The sequence below is a fragment of the Anopheles aquasalis genome, chromosome 2 (assembly GCF_943734665.1).
Source record: "Anopheles aquasalis chromosome 2, idAnoAquaMG_Q_19, whole genome shotgun sequence".
In the NCBI taxonomy this organism is placed as follows: domain Eukaryota; kingdom Metazoa; phylum Arthropoda; class Insecta; order Diptera; family Culicidae; genus Anopheles; species Anopheles aquasalis.
The window spans coordinates 39,315,001-39,330,000 of NC_064877.1; the positions used below are offsets into that span (position 1 = coordinate 39,315,001).

The following is a 15,000-nucleotide window of genomic DNA, read 5'->3' on the forward strand; positions in this document are numbered from 1 at the left end:
CATCATTTGTTTCATTCCGAAATTCCGGGGGGGGGGAACGATAGCATGTGGTGGATTTCCCTTTTTCCTTTTCTTTTTGCTTGCCAATCCAATCCACAGGAAATGTTTCCATTGCTTTGCCGCATTAATATATAATTGACATTATGCTGTAGAATTGCAGATCTGTTTCTTTGGCAATGCGCATGATTTTATGTTTGTTTTGATGCTTCTTCATAATAATATTGTAAAGTTGCGAAAAATGTTGAATCCTCTAATATTCCGAAACTATACCTCGTATGAAAGCATTGAAGGTTCTGTCCCCTGTGAGAGCTTAGCCATATAAATAGATATGTGATCAGATTTAGGCCAATCGGATGTACCAGCCCTAGGTTTAGGAAAACTTGATCAAAGTCACGTAGGCATAAGAACGTTCGAACATATGATAGAGAGGAAAGAAATTAGAGTTAGGGAGACAATGAAACCTAGGCCGAAAAAAGGTGGTGCATCTTTGATTAAAACTCACAGTTAGATCATTTCGACTCGAGGGAAAAAAATCTTTCCGGGAACAGAGCAATACGCAACATTAATTTATTAGAACGCAAGGTTTACCCAGGCTAACTTTAATACTATCTTCGGCACGTTTTTGTGCCACGCATGGGACTAGTTTTGGCTACATGTGTGGCGTGAATGTTGAGCCCCACTGTACGTCCGGCGGGGCTTATGTATGTGGCTTATGTACGCTTATGTATGCATTCACCGGCAATCAAGCTGAGGCACAGATCGTCCGATATCAGCGAGAAATGTGAGGAGAGCCGGTTGCTGGTACACAAACTGCCGGCAAAAAGTATCAGCCCTGCTGTTGCTCTCGATGTTCTGAAACAGATCTCAGTAAGCAGCGACCCTTTTTATTTCGATTTAAATTTGATTTTCATTTATATCTACACCCATCCACAGTAAGATGCCGTGATCTTGCAGAAGCCTCGCTTTCGGGCGATAACCACAGGAATCGAATACACGTTGGTGCGAAACACACAGTCAGCACTGCGCAGTGGCAGCGAAACCCCGGCAAAGGCAGGACCGGCTGTCGAGGCGCCGCGCACGTACAACCCCGGGCCAACAAACAACAGGAGGGAGTTGCCAGCCAACGGCGCGTTTTGTCACCTCCGTCTCTATTCCACCCATTTGTCAACGGGTGCTCGTGCGTGTGTGCATTCGTGAACGCGTGTTCGTACGATTCGGAGGTGTGGATTCTGTGCATCCGCGTGGCCGGGAGCTGCTCCATGTCATTGCTGTCACGGTGATTCACGGGGTTCTCTGGCTCCACGACTGATCACGTCGGAAGTGCTACATCTCAAACTGGAGCCCGACGGGTCGGTGAGAATTAGTGGTGTTTCAACAAGCGTTAGTGTGAAAAACCTCGAGCATTCCAGAGCCATCGCGAACATCGCCGGCTTTCGGACTCATTCTACCACGTTCTAGAAAATGAAGAAGACCTCTTTGTGACACCCGGTTATTGCCGCAGCTTTGTACTGGGCTCGCAAGACTCCTGTGGCGTTTTCATTGTTGTACACGGTTTGTGTCGAGTCGTCCGATTGTCGCCACCATCGACGGTGCATCAACGCGCTGGCAGCATCAACGAACAACAGGTAGGCTTTGCCTGTGATAGCTTGATCTCAGACCCCACGCTAGTGTCGCGTTTAGTGGGTGCTTAGGTTCCCCCCATAAAAAAAGTCATTGTCATCGGGTCGGGTTATGGAGATCAACCAGCGCAACGCGTACCATAAGATGGACGTGGCTTGGACGTTGTTTTCGCATGCCACACTATTCGCAACGCGCGTTTGCTGGAGGTCGTTTGAGGCCGTCGGCTGCTGCAGGAGCGAAAGAGAGCGGAACAGATTAAACTTAAAAAAAAAACCACGTGCGTATGTGTATGTTGGAGAAACTGGCCAGGTGAATGGGTATGGGTGCCGGTGCCGGTGGTGCACGCACTTTTATACCCCTTTATTCGCACATCTTTTTTATTTCCGCAGAGAAATTGAATAAGCCAAAGGCCACTGCCATCGTCGTCGTTGTCGTCGCGGCGTGGCTGCCGTTTGTGTGATGTGGCCTTTCTCACGAGAATCAGCGGCGAGACTGCGTACGCACACTGGTACAGTTGCCTGATTAGCTGGCGTCTGGTGCGTCGGAACGCCTCTGCTATAACCCTTTCTTCCAACACTACGGCTAACCTCGAGCCATGCCGTACAACGTGTAACCGGCTCATCGTGTTTGCATGGCGCGGTGCGGCCGTATCTTCGCTTCTCCACATCCCATACCAGAGATACAGCAACCGAGCAATAGAGTGAAAGGTGCACCTTCGTTAGCTCTGTTGCACAGCTTTCACTTTAACGTTAGCATACACTACTTGAAATCTTGAAAATCCGCCTATGGCATTGGCAAAAGATGCTCTTTTTTTAGCATCAAATCGGTCAAATCGTTTCCCAGCACCACAAATCATACTGCATTCGGCACAACGATCTAATCGATATGAAACAGCATCAGCTGCCTCACTCGACCCTCAAAACGGACAACCAGTTTATCTAATGGGCAGTCCACATCATGGAACCGCCGCGAAGCGTTGTGTCTTTGTGCAGCCTCCTTCGTTTGACCCATATTTCAACTTGTAGCGATGTTCGTTGGCCGGCTACCATAGCAGCAGAGGCAGGGGTTGTTGGAGGTAATTTTGCGATAGCTTTTTGTACCCCCCCCTTGTCATCGGTGTCTTGCTGCTCTAGCTATCTACCTGTGCGGGATGTCTACATTGGTGAGCCTGGTGTAGCGTGTTCACGATATGTAAATGCGTGCATTAAGCCAAATTAAACCGAAATACTGGGACATTAGCTAGCGATCAATCTTCCACACAATGAGAACGATATGCGGTGCTAGATGTTAAAATTTTCGTTTTACACCCCCTTGCTAGTGCCATTTGTAAATTGCTCCTTTCAAAGAGATGGGAGCTGACTAATTAATCACCTGTTGAAAGATCGCCATCGAAAGCGGGCGTGAATCACGATCGATCGATCAAATCTCACCATGTGGTTGCAAAAACGAAAAACAGCAAGACAAGCAAATGATAGTAAAAATGAGAAAAATATATCATCGTTTCCCGATCGCGTGCGAAGGGAAATGGAAATTTTACAAAAGGTTTACTCTATGTTAATTCATTAAAAATTCACTCTTCGAGGAACGATATTTTTATGCCGTAACATGCTACGCTCGGAAAATCGGTGAGAGAAAATCGTAAGCCATTTGGCCGAGATGTAGGGGTCGACAGAGGACGGCTCTCTTGTCCGGTATTCTCTGTTTATTACATATTGCGCCGGCGCGCATTAAAACTCTCTCTCTCTCTCTCTCTGCATCTTTTGCTCTCTCTGTCTCTGTCGTTCTTTTTTCTTTTATTGTTTCTTGTTCGGTTGGAAACCCGGCTGTCCTTGTTTGGAATCGATTTTCACGTTCGATGAATTCCTGTTTTTAATTTCATTCATCATTCTGGGTAGCGCGTTGGGACAGCAACCAAGTGTATGATCGATGATGACATCCTCAGCCATTGATCAGTTGCTGCTTTGCTGCATTACGCACATGCCTTATTGTATGACGATGAAGAAATGATAAAATGGGTATACTAGTTTAAAATAATATTTAGAGAACTTAAAGATATTCTCGATTCGCGCAGTCCATATTTCTGCACCCTAATGTGTCTACAATGAATGTACACGGTGATCGTGTGAATCGGAGGGATCCGAGTGAAAGGACCGACTCGTAATGACGGTATGTCTCTCGCGTCTCTCGTGGCCTCAGTTTGTTCTCTCGCTTTTTCGTTTTTCCTTTTTTTATTATTTTAGTATCCCACGGGGATACTCGCATTGATAGTCATTTTCGGTCGGTTTCTTGTGCGCTTCTCGTGGGACGTGAGTCTGATATGATGTGGATACCTCGCATTTGATGAAAAGTTCCTTGATTAGTAGTGAATTTCATGCACAGTTAACCTTTTGCCGATGGTTAGTGTTGCAAAAGGCATCGAGAAATTAAAAAAGTGAACTTTCACGTGTCAACTTATGATGGAGCCGCCTGGTAGCCTGTGTTTTTAACTGGTTGGACCTGTCCAGTGGAAAGCCAATGGTGTACACAATAATTCGATTAACTTCGCTGTATACCGAACCGTACAGTGGTTTAAAAATGCGGTTCATACGCGGTCACTCAATTAACTTGTAGCATAATGCTGTGCAAGACGTTTAACGTTCATCGTGAGTTTTAGAGGATTGGTGGATGGTTTGAAAGAAAAAATTCGTGCCATTGTTACGTGCTGCCAATTATTCAACAAGCGGCATCGAAAGAAGAAAACCAGAAACCAGTGTTGGTTCAGTTGTGTGGATGGAAGAATGCTCCAGATTGTGCGAAAGCAATAACATTTCCGACGAATTCAGTGCGCCCTCGGCGAGCACGACAATGGATTCAAGGCAAGCATATCGATGATGAGCGCAGACCGTTTGTAATGGTGATGTTACGTTGTACTGCTGAGGGGGTTTATTTACGTTTTTATCATCCATATGTTCCGAGCTACATCGAAAGCTATAAACCGCAATCGATTCGGGAACCGTGTACCGTTGTGCTCGCAATGCCAAGACGAATGAAACTGAAAAAAGCCAATTCATGATTGTTTTGGTTTGTGCGTAGGCTGTGCGACAGGAAGAATGTTTACCTTACTGGAACAGAGGAAAAGAATAAAAGGAAAGACCATTTTGTATCTACTAGTACGATAGGTTTGCCATACAGTACAAGTCGGAGACAACGTTTTTCATAGTCAAAAGTGTGCCAAAAGGAATGGGATGTAACCGTTTGAATGACCCATTTTTCCATTTCACAACTAGAACAAAAGGCAGATTACGTCGGAGGGGCTTAACTTTGGTTGTTGAAAACGGCTGTATAATCCATGCACAGTGACAAAGATTGGCTCTGATCAGTGGCGAATGGTAGCATTTATGATTATGACCAAAGAATATCCGAGAAGCGCAATTAGTCATCATCGTTCTGTGAATCACGAGGTCGTCTTCGACACTCGAGTGTGTATGTTTGTACAATATTGCTTATTACGAATCAACTGACTATTAGGAATAAGGCCAATGTATGTTAACAACTTGACTACAGTTGGTACACTCCAGTGTAGTGCTCGGGCATTGGGTTATCAGGTAGAATGTGTTGCTCGATGGTATCGCATATAAGCAAATTAGCGTCCCTGGAGTGAGTCAACACGTGACACTGTTATCGTTGGCCACGTTCTCTTTGTTATGCTGCGAATGGGAGTTTGAGTTAGTGGCGGTCAGCTGGAGATGCTAATTGGAAGAATCAAGCGAATCAGAATGGCGTCGTAATTTCATCTAAATCCATAACAATTTTTGTTTTTTTTTGGTAAAATATTACAGCCACCATTTAGATGATTAATTCGTTCCTTTTTCTATCTCTTATCTCTCTCTCTTGCACAAAAAATAGCAGTAAACTTGCAGCTGGTGGCACATTCGAGCACTACGGTCTGCTGTCGTCCCCGACCGTCTCGTCCACATCCACGAACCACTCGTCCAAGACGTCCTCCTCATCCAACGGAGTTTCGCCGATTCCTCGCAGAATGCGTCCCCGTATCGAGTGCTCCATTGGCGGTAAGTGTGGGGTGTGCCTAATCGCACGTTTCGCGTCTTGCGATCTCCCAACCTAAACGCGTACCGTACCGTCAAAAACGGCGAAGCCGACACCCGCAGACACACCCGAGCATCGCGGGTGTGTGCTTGGAGGCACGTCGATGTCTTTTTACTTTCGTAACCTTCATCGGCCGCCCCGTCTGCTTGCGTCACCGGTGGTGGCGGTTTACAGCTTCCTCGTGCGCGCTCTCGCCTATCGTCACAATGCCACCCGTCGTGGTCTGGTTAAATTTGAATTTGTTTGCTTCTTTTCTTTTTGTTACTGGCATCTCTGTTATTGCCAAAAAGGGTCCATCGGTTCGGCACCGAAGCGTAAACCGGAAGTCGTGCCGAAGTGATCGGTTCTTCTTGAGTGATACAAACAACTCGCAACGCGCAGTTGTGCCATTTCTATTTGTGGTACATCGCATTGTTGGTGTTGCAAGTTTTCGTTGTTTGTTCGTCTAGGCCACCCAATGGGGGCCTGATGGTGCCGGATCTATTGTATCGAATCCCAGCGTTCTAATCGATCGGTAATCGATCGATCGATCTCACAAGCACACCGCCGGGGGGAAGAGGAAGGAACTATGCCAAGTCACTGCTCTTTGCGAAACAGTTGCTCGCGCCGTGGTGTAAATTTAGATAAGAGTTATCTTTGTACCCTCCCTGCTGTCCGAAGACATGCGCCCATGTGTAGTGATAGTATTTTTAGTACGCTTACAAACGTAGTATTTCGTTTCGGTTGCTTTCCCCCGCTGTACACGCTGTTCGCGCGCCAACCGCAGGCCTCTGTCCAATTTCTCGCCACTCATCTCGTCTCGCGCTGGAATGATGGTGCGCTTTAACGCTTCTCGTACGATAGCGGCTGCCGTTTGCGTTGTCCTTGGACGATCAATCAGGCGGTTTCGGCAATGTTTATTTGTTGTACGAATTGGTGCTACTTGAACGAGTTTGGCGAAGGTCGACGGGGCTTGATACGTGAACTTGTGACATCTTAATGGGTTGCGAAGGGGATGAGGGGAAGAAAGATGTAGGATCACTTTCTTCAATTGGCACACCAATCGAGCGCAATTGGGTTTACAATGTGTAAGCTTAATCTTTACAAATGTTCAAATTAGATTGGTACGATACAACTTTAATGGACAGGGAGCCTTTTTTTTCCTTGTGCGAAGAAATAAGTGATTAAAAATCGAAACAACTTCATTTGCAGCTGCTGGGTTGACCGTCAATCTGCTCCTGTCTGACGCTACTTCACATTAACCTTGAAATTAATGACCATGAGAAGGGGCGGGGAGGCTTGGCCCGTCCTAGGCTAGCCGGTTTCAATGAATGAAATGAATGGCCAGCTCGTTCGCGATGGGACAGCGAATCATAAAATTAAAATCTATTTGACACACTTTAAACGGTGCAGCCATCCGGACCATGACCGTCAAATCCGGTCGGGCTCTGTTGCTAGGAAGATGAACGAACCTCCCCCCCCCCCCCCCCCCTGTCCGTCCGTCGACAAAGGATTTCAACAATTCAAACCATCCATCACTGGCGCAATTTAGCGCGGATCGTCGTCGAGAGGTGCTACATTAACGCTGCTAGCAACATACACTGTGTCCGACTGTGTGTGGAAAATTGTGCGAATGTTTAAAAAAAAGAGAAACAAATCGTTACAACGGCCCTAGCTGACAATGTGGGGATAATTTTTGGGCCATTTAAAACCTCTCTCTCTCTCTCTCTCTCTCTCTCTCTCTCTCTCTCTCTCTCTCTCTCTCTCTCTCTCTCTCTCTCTATGATGAGGCACTCTGTTGGCGGTAGCAAGTTGTTACGACCAGAATGATCTCGATCTCGGTCGCAATTTCTAGAGCATTCTCGGTGTGAAAGTGGCGTACATTTTTCGATTTCTGTTGTAACGCGAACTGTTTGTCTAAATCTCTGATCCCGTGACATGTCTGAACGCGAGGTACAACCGCGTGGCGTGGCATGGCGTACGTGTTGCATGATCGAAAGGGGGGGTTGAAAATTCCCGCGCAAACATTGTGCCGCATTAGCAACAACGTGCTAGTGACGCCGCGGAACGTGTTCCCTTCCGCGGTCCGGTCCGGTGGTCGCTATTCCGGAAGCCAAAACATGCACGAGTGTGTACGAAATCCAATTATCTGGAAGGCAGGCACCGCTAACCATGAGTCATGGAGAATGTTCTGGCTTTGTGTTTTTTTTTCAATCAAAATATTTCAGTTTTTCTATTATTGGTGTACTTTTCCATCATTGTGGTAGGATATTTGAGGGATTCTATTGCTTTAGGAGCTTCACACACTCCTTGAACCATCAATTGATATCACAGTTCCCATTTGTCATTACTTCCATTTCCTCAATGCTACGCAACGTGGTTCTCGTTGGCCTCTAGTAGGCTAGTGGCTTGTGTGACCTCAACGCAAATTGCTGCCGGACGTGTCCCGTCGTCCTCTCGTTATGATGACCTAAATTCATGGCTCCCAGAGTGCGCCTATGTGTGCTATCATTCTATGTGTTTCGATAAAATTACAGATCATACGACAGGAGAGGTGTCCAAGATATTATACGAACAACGTGTCATCAATCCAATGTGCTTTCATCATCTCGCCGGTCGGTGATGATATCTCATTCGTTCATGTTTTGTACTTTGTTGGAAGCCATTGAACCGTTTGATGCTCTGCTATCGTGGAGTTCCTCATATGCTTGGCTTCCGGCATGCAGTCTGTGATTAATTTCTCGGTCGGTTTGCGTCATGTTCACGGGTTTACGGGGATTGTGTAAACATGGCCACGCCACTCGATGACGCTCCGGTTGTCGCCTAAGGGAGTGATGTAAAGAAGGGCATCGGAGAAAATAGAAGCTGACGCTGTTTCGCGATGCTGGGAAAGAACTCCTCATGACCTCCACTACATGTCTCAACACTACACTTCCTCGGCTAGTTCATACGTAAAATGGACCCGCCCGGCGCTTGACAAATGGTGATGGACAAGACAAACACGGTTGTGTACTGTGTTTCATAAAATTTTGCCCGTTTGCTTGGTTTTCACCTGCGGTATTGGTCATTTTTGAATGCGACGAAGGTTTCCTAAACACCACCTTGTTTGTTGGCCATTTGGCAAATATTAATCTCTATTTTCACACGCTAAACACAAGTCCTGCGTCACTGATTTACAGGAAGATCATAAAATGTATACCAGACCAGATCTCTCTAGGCTTAGGGCATCAAAAGATGCGAATAAAATTAGCACCTGTTGCTAAAATGTTGAGCAAAAAAAAATAACAAAAAAATGGTAAAGCACCCAGCCGGGAGCCGGTCTAGTGCGGATGGCATTGGAATTGGAACATCGGTGGTCCGTGGACGAAGCGTCGTCATGTTGGCGCGAGTGTCATTCACCGTACCGCACTCCATTTGCGTAGGTTTGTGAATTGAAACACGATCGACTGTTTCGCGACTGTACGGTGGCATTTTATCGCCGGGACGCGAAGTTCAGACTGGAACCCGGTGCACCATATGATCATTAATATGGCATCAATTTATAGAATGGACTCGTGATTTATTGAGGATGCCGGACGCTGCTCGTGTGGCATCATACGAGGAAACTCAACGTACCATCCGTTGGAGGATCAATACCGCACTTCTGCTGTTGCTTCTTCTTCTTGTTCTGGCCATCACCATGACTCGTTTTTGTATTTACGAGTGTATTTGCTACGTACGACCAACACCAAGAGCTAGTAGCTAGCATGTTAGTGACGTACAAATCGAAGAAACTACAGCACCACTCACGTAAGAAGCATGTGGCAGAACCGTGAGGCTTTAATTAAATTAAGTTCTGGATGGTCGGAAGGTGTCACGAGCACGAAAAATCGTTAGAAAAAAAAATGGGAACGAACATTCTTCGTTTCAACGTTGATGGATGGCTTTAACACATGCCCGCACCAGGCGCCTATTCCGTATAAATCAATAAAATTTATGATCTTTAGCTTTTGAGGTGCATCTGCGGCCGGAATATCGTGGCCAACGCATCAATCGCACACTACAACCAACTTGGGGGCTACTATGCTTCTTAATCCACTAACTTAATCCACTAATCCTAAAGGCTTTCTCCTTTCGAAGCAAGCGTGGACAGCATATAGGCAGTGGACGGCAACCAGTAAACCCTTGACAGAATCAAGCTACAAGATCTGACAACCATGCCTACTTGTGGATGGTTTAAAAAGAAGCAGTAAATAGCATCTAGCCCTGTGGCTAAGCCCAGTACCTCGGCGTGTTCGCGTGTTCTTGACCTCGCTCAAGTGCACCGAGAAGCTAGGCAGTCGCAGGGCGCATTACGAGCGCGCGGGGTTGGCTTTCGAGTGTGAATGGAAAGATATCGATCTTGTTGTTCCCTCGTCCCACCGACGTTCGTTGGCCCGAATGACTTGCTTCCGCGTGAAAAAAAAAGGGTTCCAGAGAGAGAGAAGCATGCTTCCAGTCATCTGAATGCCCGTAGTAGATCACTGGTCTGGGCGTCGTGGGAGGGGATGAGTGGCCGACAAGTTTGCGTGTGTGCGCATCGTGTCATGATACGCTCGTATCAACACCACTACCACCACCGAGGATGCAGCGGGAAAGAGCTGGTGGACCATATTGCTTCCTCGTGCGCGGTAGTAAATGTAGCAAAGTAACCCAGCGGGGGGGGGGGGGGGGGGACGTCACAGCGCTCCAGTCTGCCCACCCCCCCCACCCTGGGGGAAAGGTATCGGGGATTGCGAATGTTCGAACCTGCCGACAGTCGATAGGTGGCCCCCGACCGAACGGGACAGCAGTGTAGCCGTGTGGCCCATTTTTCAGCTCCGGTACCGCCGCCGCCGCCCGATAGCCGGCGCGACTAGGAGGACGAGGGATAGGCAGTTCCGCGAAGCAAATCTGTCGACTCCGTCTGCAACCGTCAACCTTCTTTCCGACGGTTTTAGTTGGTGGTTTTGTTTTTTGTGGCACGGGTTATTCACAGTTACCGCAAGGACCCTCAACAAGCTGGCCAAAGATGATGTCCCAGTAACCGGTCGGTCGGCCAAGAACAATCGTAGCAGGCAGGCAGCTGGGATAGGAGTGGAGTGGAGCAAGCTTGTACCATCAACCCCGTCCTGGGTGGCACGTGCGGCGGCCATGGCAACGACGGAAAAAGTGTGCCGTTTGCGACGACGGTCTGACGTCCGGCCGTAGGAAACCGAAGGCGACTTGATTGTTGTTCAAGGTAAACGCCAATAACCACCGTGGTAGCAGAATTTGACAGTGCGCACCGACCGCACCACCGTTCGTCTCAGTCGACTGCTGATCGTTCAACCGTTTGGAGATACGCCCGACGTCGAACCGCGAGACCGAACATCCTTTTTGGCCTACGGTACGCTACCCTGTGCCCCACTGTCGTCAGCTCATCCAAAACCACAGGAATGGGTTTGTGCTCCTTCGCTAAAGATAACGACGCAGCAAGGGCCACCGGGGTTTCTGCTACCACCATCGGCACCTCCATCGGTGCCACCCAATTGTTGCTGAGGATGAGGTCCACTGTCTTGCAGTCACCAATTCTGTCACTCCGCTACCGTCGGCACGTTCAAAGTCACTGAACAAAACGACCGTTGCGATTTCTTCCATCCGGAACCCCGCAAAGTCTGTGATAAGCGAAAGGATTGACTAGCTCAAAGCACATAATCCTTCATCGCTCGGAGTCGAACTCCGGAATAATCCCGAGCTAAGCGTGTGTTTGTGTGCGTGCGTGCGTGATCGTCTGTTGATCGTGTTGTGATATTCCGCCCTGAACCCTATTGTTGCGTCCAGCGTGTCGCGAGAAGAGGATAGTCGACGATAAAGGATAATCCAATCCAAGTAGTCTGACTTAGTTCCTGCAGTAGTGGTGTGTGCAGGGGAAGGAAATTCTTCACTCCGCTCGCCAAACTATTTCTTTCAAAATGACGAGAAAAAACGTCATCAAAGTTTCCTACGATAGTGGTAAGTAACGCCAGAGGGGAGAGGGCCTTATGTTTTTGCCTTCATTTAAATCATTTCACAACAAACGCTATTAGTCACGCGGAGACCATGCAACAACGTTGATTAGTTACATCATGTCGCTACAACAGTGACCGGTGCGTACGTTGCCAGTTGTGTTATTCGAAGCCGGAATAAAGTGATAGTTCCACTTTGATCAGTAACCTTCAACCACCCGTTACCGATCAGTGCTGGTTCACTTAGTGACACGTAACTACGCTCTGCCAGGTAAATTCGCATATTCGAGCGTCACGATGCGAAGGGCACGGCAACAGCCGCCGTGTATGCTCTTAATTGCATTAGGAGGAAAATGAGGGACTGCATGGCATCCGGCTTTTCCATAACGGTCACCCCTATGCAACCGATCACTTGGCGCTCGTTGACGTCAATCGGTGGAAAAACGGGGTACGCTAAGGAAGATCAACAGCAGCAGATATCAGCCAAGATCAGATACCGTTTGCGGGGCGCACCCTTCACGCAGTAGGCCACATGCGGGCGTCAGGCTGGCTGTGTGTGTCATCGTGTGCGCGCGCGCGATAATTCATGATCTTAAATTTGTTGCGAACGAATAGCAACCAGTGCCAAAGCTCTGTGTGCTAGGGGGAAATGGCAATAGATGCAGATTTCTTTTAATTATCTTAACAAAAATCAACCCACCAAAAAAAAAAGGGGTGTAAGAATGTTCCGTTTCGATGAGAGCTTGCTCTGTTTGTTTGTAAACAGTCTCGTCCGATTCCGATCGGTCCGGCACAAGTGGAAGCCGCTCGCGAAGGGTCCATAATGCGGGGCGCCAGGGTGGCGAGATCGGCATCGCCATAAAAACCAGAAGGCCGGCCGGCCAGCTGGTTTGTTGAAGATTATAAACATACTGGACCACATGTTTTGGAGTAAATATGTTGTTTTCGTGCCCTATCGGCACATCGTTAATGGTTTGCTTCTGCATTTATTCCGTGTTTGAGGTCGATGCGGGATGTTTTTGGAAGCGCATTTTTTGCGCATTTCTCGAGGCATCTACGGGTTTGACTAAAACGTACGGCGCGAAAAAGGAGAAAGTTTTACGCACTTAATGTAACACCTGCATTAGAACCATGTCGACCGCGAGAACAACCACTAATTGAGACCGAATGCACCAGTCAGTAAGGGGGAGCTATTAGTTCCGCCACATGCATTCCATAAAGCGAGGAAAGGGACACAGGTGGACAGGTGTTTTTTTCTCGCTTCCTTATTGGATCAGCGCCGTCTCTCATTACCTTGCATACTGCTTTCATCTGAAACGATGGTAATTGGCTAATTACGAAGCAATCGATGTCGCCGTAGTAGCGATCGCGCGATCAGCATATCTTATTCCCCGCGGGACGAACTGCAATCACTTACCGGTCCTAGCGTACGGTGAGAGCGAACACGCACCACCTTTGCACCCGTTGCTTGAAGCAGCGATCTAAATAACCAATTAAAGGCCCTCTGTTTTTCCTCAATTAACTTTGTCATCGAGCAAATTGTAGCACCAGAGCGCCTACCTCGATCGCGATCAGTGCACACGTGTCTCGCAGCAAGCAGGGAGGGTGCGCTGGTAACAATTAAATAAATTCATTATGTTTGCATAAACTCTGTTGCATGTGAATATGTTTTTGCTGATGCGGAATGATCATATTTCCAGTGGATCCTTTTTGGTGTAAACAAAAGGGATGGGGCATCAGAAGAAGGGTTCTGTTTCGGCTCTAGCACGAACACTAGCACCTGGGAAAGAGTGTGGTAGACAAAATACAAACAACGCCATCGGTTTGATCGCCACGTGATCTTGCACCCTTTCGCGCCCACTTTCGCGGTCCAGAGTAAATAAATAAAAGAAGGGGAGACGAATGTTATATATCCATTGTCTTCATCCAGGACGGTGATGGGTCGCGTCGAAAGATGTTCCGGGATCATTATAGCTGCTGCCAGTTGCTCCTCTAGCGTCTAGCGCATTTTGTAGCAACATTATTGTGAGTTATTTTTAATTCCATGAGTATCGTCATCGTAGGGGATGGTGCGGTCCATCGATCATTACCACCGACCTCCTCCGTCTGCCAGGCGCTGTAGTGGCTGGGAACACAAGCGTAACCGGGGTGAGTCTGCTGGTTTGCTGGCGTACGGCCAAACTTCAAAATCATACGCCTCTTCTAGGCGGAAACATTGGCAAAAACCTAATCTCTGTGATATGATGCGAGACACAGGAAAAAAAGGGACGACGAGGGAATAGCTAAAACGCTTGAAATATAGAGGATAATGTTGCACCCGGTGAGTGAATGAAGAGAAGCCGGTCGGTGCCAAAATGGCTTCCACCCAAAAAAAAAAAGAAAACCATCCCACTGTGGCTCGCCTACCGTGTAGTACGCCCAGGGAAAACGGTGGTACATTTTCACTTTTGGCATTTGTTTTCGGTTTTCATCGTATCTAGGCCAGTCCTGCAATCGACTAAGGGGAGAAAGAAGCAAAAACGAAACTTGAGTTCAACGACCATGCATCCCACGGGCCCTGGGACGAGGAATACAAAAAGTCGCCGCCGAGGTGTGAAGAAAGGATATCGCCTGCATCGCGGCCTATTGCGATGATTGCAACGACGATGGCGGTGCAGTGAAACTGCATTTGGCGCACATACAGGCCTGCTACGTTTCTCTCGTGCGTGCGTGCGTGCGAGCTCGTCGTCACGATGCAAGTGCGTACGCAGTAGCAGTTGCGGGATACTAGATTGTCACTTTAAAACGACCCGTCGAATGGAACTGGTGAGGGATAATTATAGAACTAAAAACGCACCAGACACCAGATTTCGTTTGGCACGACGGTTGGAGTATGAACGCACGTGAATTGCGGAAATGCGACCAGGGAAAACCCGTTTCAAAATGGTGTAGAAAGTTGAAAAACTACCTAAACGATGCGCACATTTTAGCGAATGTCAAGACAGATGAGGAGGCGCACAATCAGCGCACCATTCCACGAGTGGTCGGATGTGTTTGGATGAATTTATCATTTTACGGCCATCACTCTTCGGCTTATCATGTTCCTCTGGCGCAGTCGCTGGCCAGAGATGTGCGAGACAGTGGCGTGCGTGAAGGAGAACGTGACATTCGCGTGACATCTTCCCACGAAACGGCGCACAAGTGTCGCTACTTACGTCAAGCGATGCTCGCACACAAGAGAGTTTACCTTTTGCGGAAGGGTAATACGATAAAGAGCAACAATCGTAATTGGAACGTAATTGGAAGACAGTGAGTGCGGAGTTTTCTATGGCCACGATCCACGGTACCAATT

At 47.8% G+C, this 15,000-nt stretch overlaps 2 protein-coding genes across 3 annotated transcripts in view; both read left to right on the plus strand.

The window, feature by feature from the left end:
• Positions 1 to 23, plus strand: part of LOC126581642 (ubiquitin carboxyl-terminal hydrolase 20) — a 7,491-nt gene extending 7,468 nt beyond the window's left edge. The window contains exon 6 of the mRNA XM_050245448.1: positions 1 to 23. This exon is cut by the window's left edge and continues 2,159 nt beyond it. The gene's annotated coding sequence lies outside the window, so the exon portion shown is untranslated.
• Positions 24 to 3,903: 3,880 nt separating this feature from the next.
• LOC126574931 (influenza virus NS1A-binding protein-like) overlaps positions 3,904 to 15,000 on the plus strand; it is an 18,215-nt gene continuing 7,118 nt past the window's right edge. The window contains exons 1-2 of one of the 2 annotated variants that reach the window (XM_050235352.1): positions 3,904 to 4,475; positions 5,506 to 5,669. In XM_050235352.1, the coding sequence (XP_050091309.1) occupies positions 4,390 to 4,475; positions 5,506 to 5,669 (250 nt within the window). In that variant the 5' untranslated portion in view covers positions 3,904 to 4,389. Of the gene's footprint in view, positions 4,476 to 5,505; positions 5,670 to 10,475; positions 11,677 to 15,000 lie in introns of those variants that run through there. The other variant, XM_050235361.1, reaches the window with a different exon arrangement.